Raw genomic sequence first — 2,620 nt, 5'->3', positions numbered from 1 at the left:
CGCTGACGCAACAGGACTAACAGTAAAAAGGAACATGAAAAACGAACGCCTTAGGCCTAACAGTAAAATAGAAAGAAGAAAATTAACGCCTTAGGATTAACAGTACAAAAGAAACAAGAAAACGAATGACTTAAGACTAACAATAAAAAAAATACGAAAAACGAAGCCTTAGGACTAACAGTAACAAGGAACATGAAAAACGAACGCCTTAGGCCTAACAGTAAAAAGGAACAAGGAAAACAAACGCCTTAAGACTAACAGTAAAAAGAAATACGAAAAACGAACGCCTTAGGACTAACAGTAACAAGGAACATGAAAAACGAACGCCTTAGTCCTAACTGTAAAAAGAAATACGAAAAAAATTACGCCTTAGAACTAACAGAAAAAGAAACAAGAAGAAAATACGCGTTAGGACTAATAGTGAAAAGAAATACGAAAAATTACGCCTTATAACTAACAAAAAAAAGAAACAAATATTCCTGAATAATAACAGTTAAAAGAAACAAAAGAAAGTCTTAGGACTAGCAATAAGAAGAAACAAGATAATACTCCTTAGGACTACAGTAAAAAAGTACGCCTTAGGACTAACAGTAAGAAGAAACAAGAAAAACAAACGTCCTAGGCCTAACAGAAAACAGAAACAAGAAAAATGAATGTCTTAGACCTAACAGTAAAAAAAAAAAACAACAAGAAAAATTAACGCCTTAGATCTAACAGTAAAAAACCAAACAAAAACAACGAATGCCTTAGGCCTAACGGTAAAAAAGAAATAAGAAAAACGAACGCCTTAAGACGAACAGTAAAAAGAAACACGAAAAACGAACGCCTTAGGACTGACAATAAAAAAGAAACAAGAAAAACGAACGCCTTAGGGTTAACAGTAAAAAAGAAACAAAAAAAACGAAAGCCTTAGGACTAACAGTAAAACGAAAGAAGAAAAACGAAGTCTTAGGCCTAATAGTAAAAAGGAACAAGAAAAACAAACGCCTTAGGCTTAACAGTAAAAAAAATAAACAAGAAAAACGAACGCCTTAAGACTAACAGCAAAAAACAAGAAAAACGAATGCCTTAGACCTAACAGTAAAAAAGAAATAAGAAAAATGAACGCCTTAGGATTAACAGTAAAAAAGAAACACGAAAAAATTACGCCTTAGAACTAACAGAAAAAAGAAACAAATATACCTGAAGAATAACAGTAAAAAGAAACAAAAGAAAGTCTTAGGACTAGCAATAAGAAGAAACAAGATAAAACTCCTTAGGACTACAGTAAAAAAAAGTACGCCTTAGGACTAACAATAAGAGAAACAAGAAAAAACAAATGTCCTAGGCCTAACAGTAAAAAAAAAAACAAGAAAAATTAACGCCTTAGGACTAACAGTAAAAGAAACAACAAGAAAAACGAATGCCTTAGGCCTAACGGTAAAAAAGAAACAAGAAAAACAGACGCTTTAGGGCTAACAGTAAAAAGAAAGAAGAAAACGAATGCTTTAGGCCTAACAATAAAAAAGAAATAAGAAAAATGAACGCCTTAGGATTAACAGTAAAAAAGAAACAAAAAAACGAATGCGTTAGGTCTAACAGTAAAAAAAGAAACAAGAAAAACGAAAGCTTTAGGACTGACAGTAAAACGAAAGAAGAAAAACGAAGTCTTAGAACTAACAGCAAGAAGAAACAAGAAAAACAAACTGAAGACCTCCTATTGTTAACTCGGACGTTCCTTGGGCGGATTCATCGTCGTTGAAGATGAAACACTGATACATCCCACTGTCAGTTCTACGAACTGACGAAATCTTCATCACTGTCTTAGACAAATAGGAAATTCTTGGGTCTATCACCAGAGGTCGCTTATCTTTTAACCACGTAATGGCGGTGATGGGAAAGCCGTCAATGGTGCAGTTGAGAACAGCTATACCACCTACCTCGACTATTTGGACTTTAGGTATAACAATGACCTTTAATCGACCTATCAGAAAATGCAAACATATACTAATTATGGAAAAACAAAATCACTTATTCAATAATGCTTGTTACTGGATGATTCATTCCTTATTATTTAAATTAATTAAAAGTGGCACATAAATTACGTTCGTAGAAACTTTTCTAAGCCATCTCATACCGAAGTTGATATGTTAGATACAACTGTACATAATTAGCATCTGAGTTTTTCAAATGTTACTGAACATGTAAATGTTAGTTAATTAGATGTCACTACATTGTTTTCTGAATAATTTCATTTAATAACGTGTTTTTCAATTCTGACGCGCATGCTCCATTTTTAGGATAAATTATTTTCAAGTTTTGATAAGTAGAAACAGTTTCAGTTTAGTTTACAACTGTGACTAGTCAAACAACCAAGATAACATTAATCGGGGTTATTTTAACTGGATTAATTATGAATTTCATAGGTTGCTAGACGCAGTATAAAATTATTATGTATTTCGGGTAATTACTTACTTGCTTGAGTGTTATGGATAACTATTGACTAACTTAGGTGTTAGGGATAATTACAGGTTAACGTGGATGTTCAAAGTAATTACAGACTAGATTTGGTGTTCAGTCTAATTACAGACTAGATTTGGTGTTCAGTCTAATTACAGACTAGATTTGGTGTTGAGCGTAA

At 32.7% G+C, this 2,620-nt stretch overlaps 1 protein-coding gene across 1 annotated transcript in view; it reads right to left on the bottom strand.

Moving 5' to 3' along the window:
* LOC106472775 (Down syndrome cell adhesion molecule-like protein Dscam2) overlaps positions 1-2,620 on the bottom strand; it is a 41,787-nt gene that overhangs the window by 9,123 nt on the left and 30,044 nt on the right. Inside the window, exon 6 of the mRNA XM_022401305.1 lies at positions 1,694-1,963. Coding sequence (XP_022257013.1) covers positions 1,694-1,963 — 270 coding nt within the window. The remainder of the gene's footprint in view (positions 1-1,693; positions 1,964-2,620) is intronic.

The sequence above is a fragment of the Limulus polyphemus genome, unplaced genomic scaffold, assembly GCF_000517525.1.
Source record: "Limulus polyphemus unplaced genomic scaffold, Limulus_polyphemus-2.1.2 Scaffold5600, whole genome shotgun sequence".
In the NCBI taxonomy this organism is placed as follows: domain Eukaryota; kingdom Metazoa; phylum Arthropoda; class Merostomata; order Xiphosura; family Limulidae; genus Limulus; species Limulus polyphemus.
The sequence above is the reverse complement of the archived record's forward strand: the minus strand, read 5'-3'. Positions and strand labels throughout refer to the sequence as shown.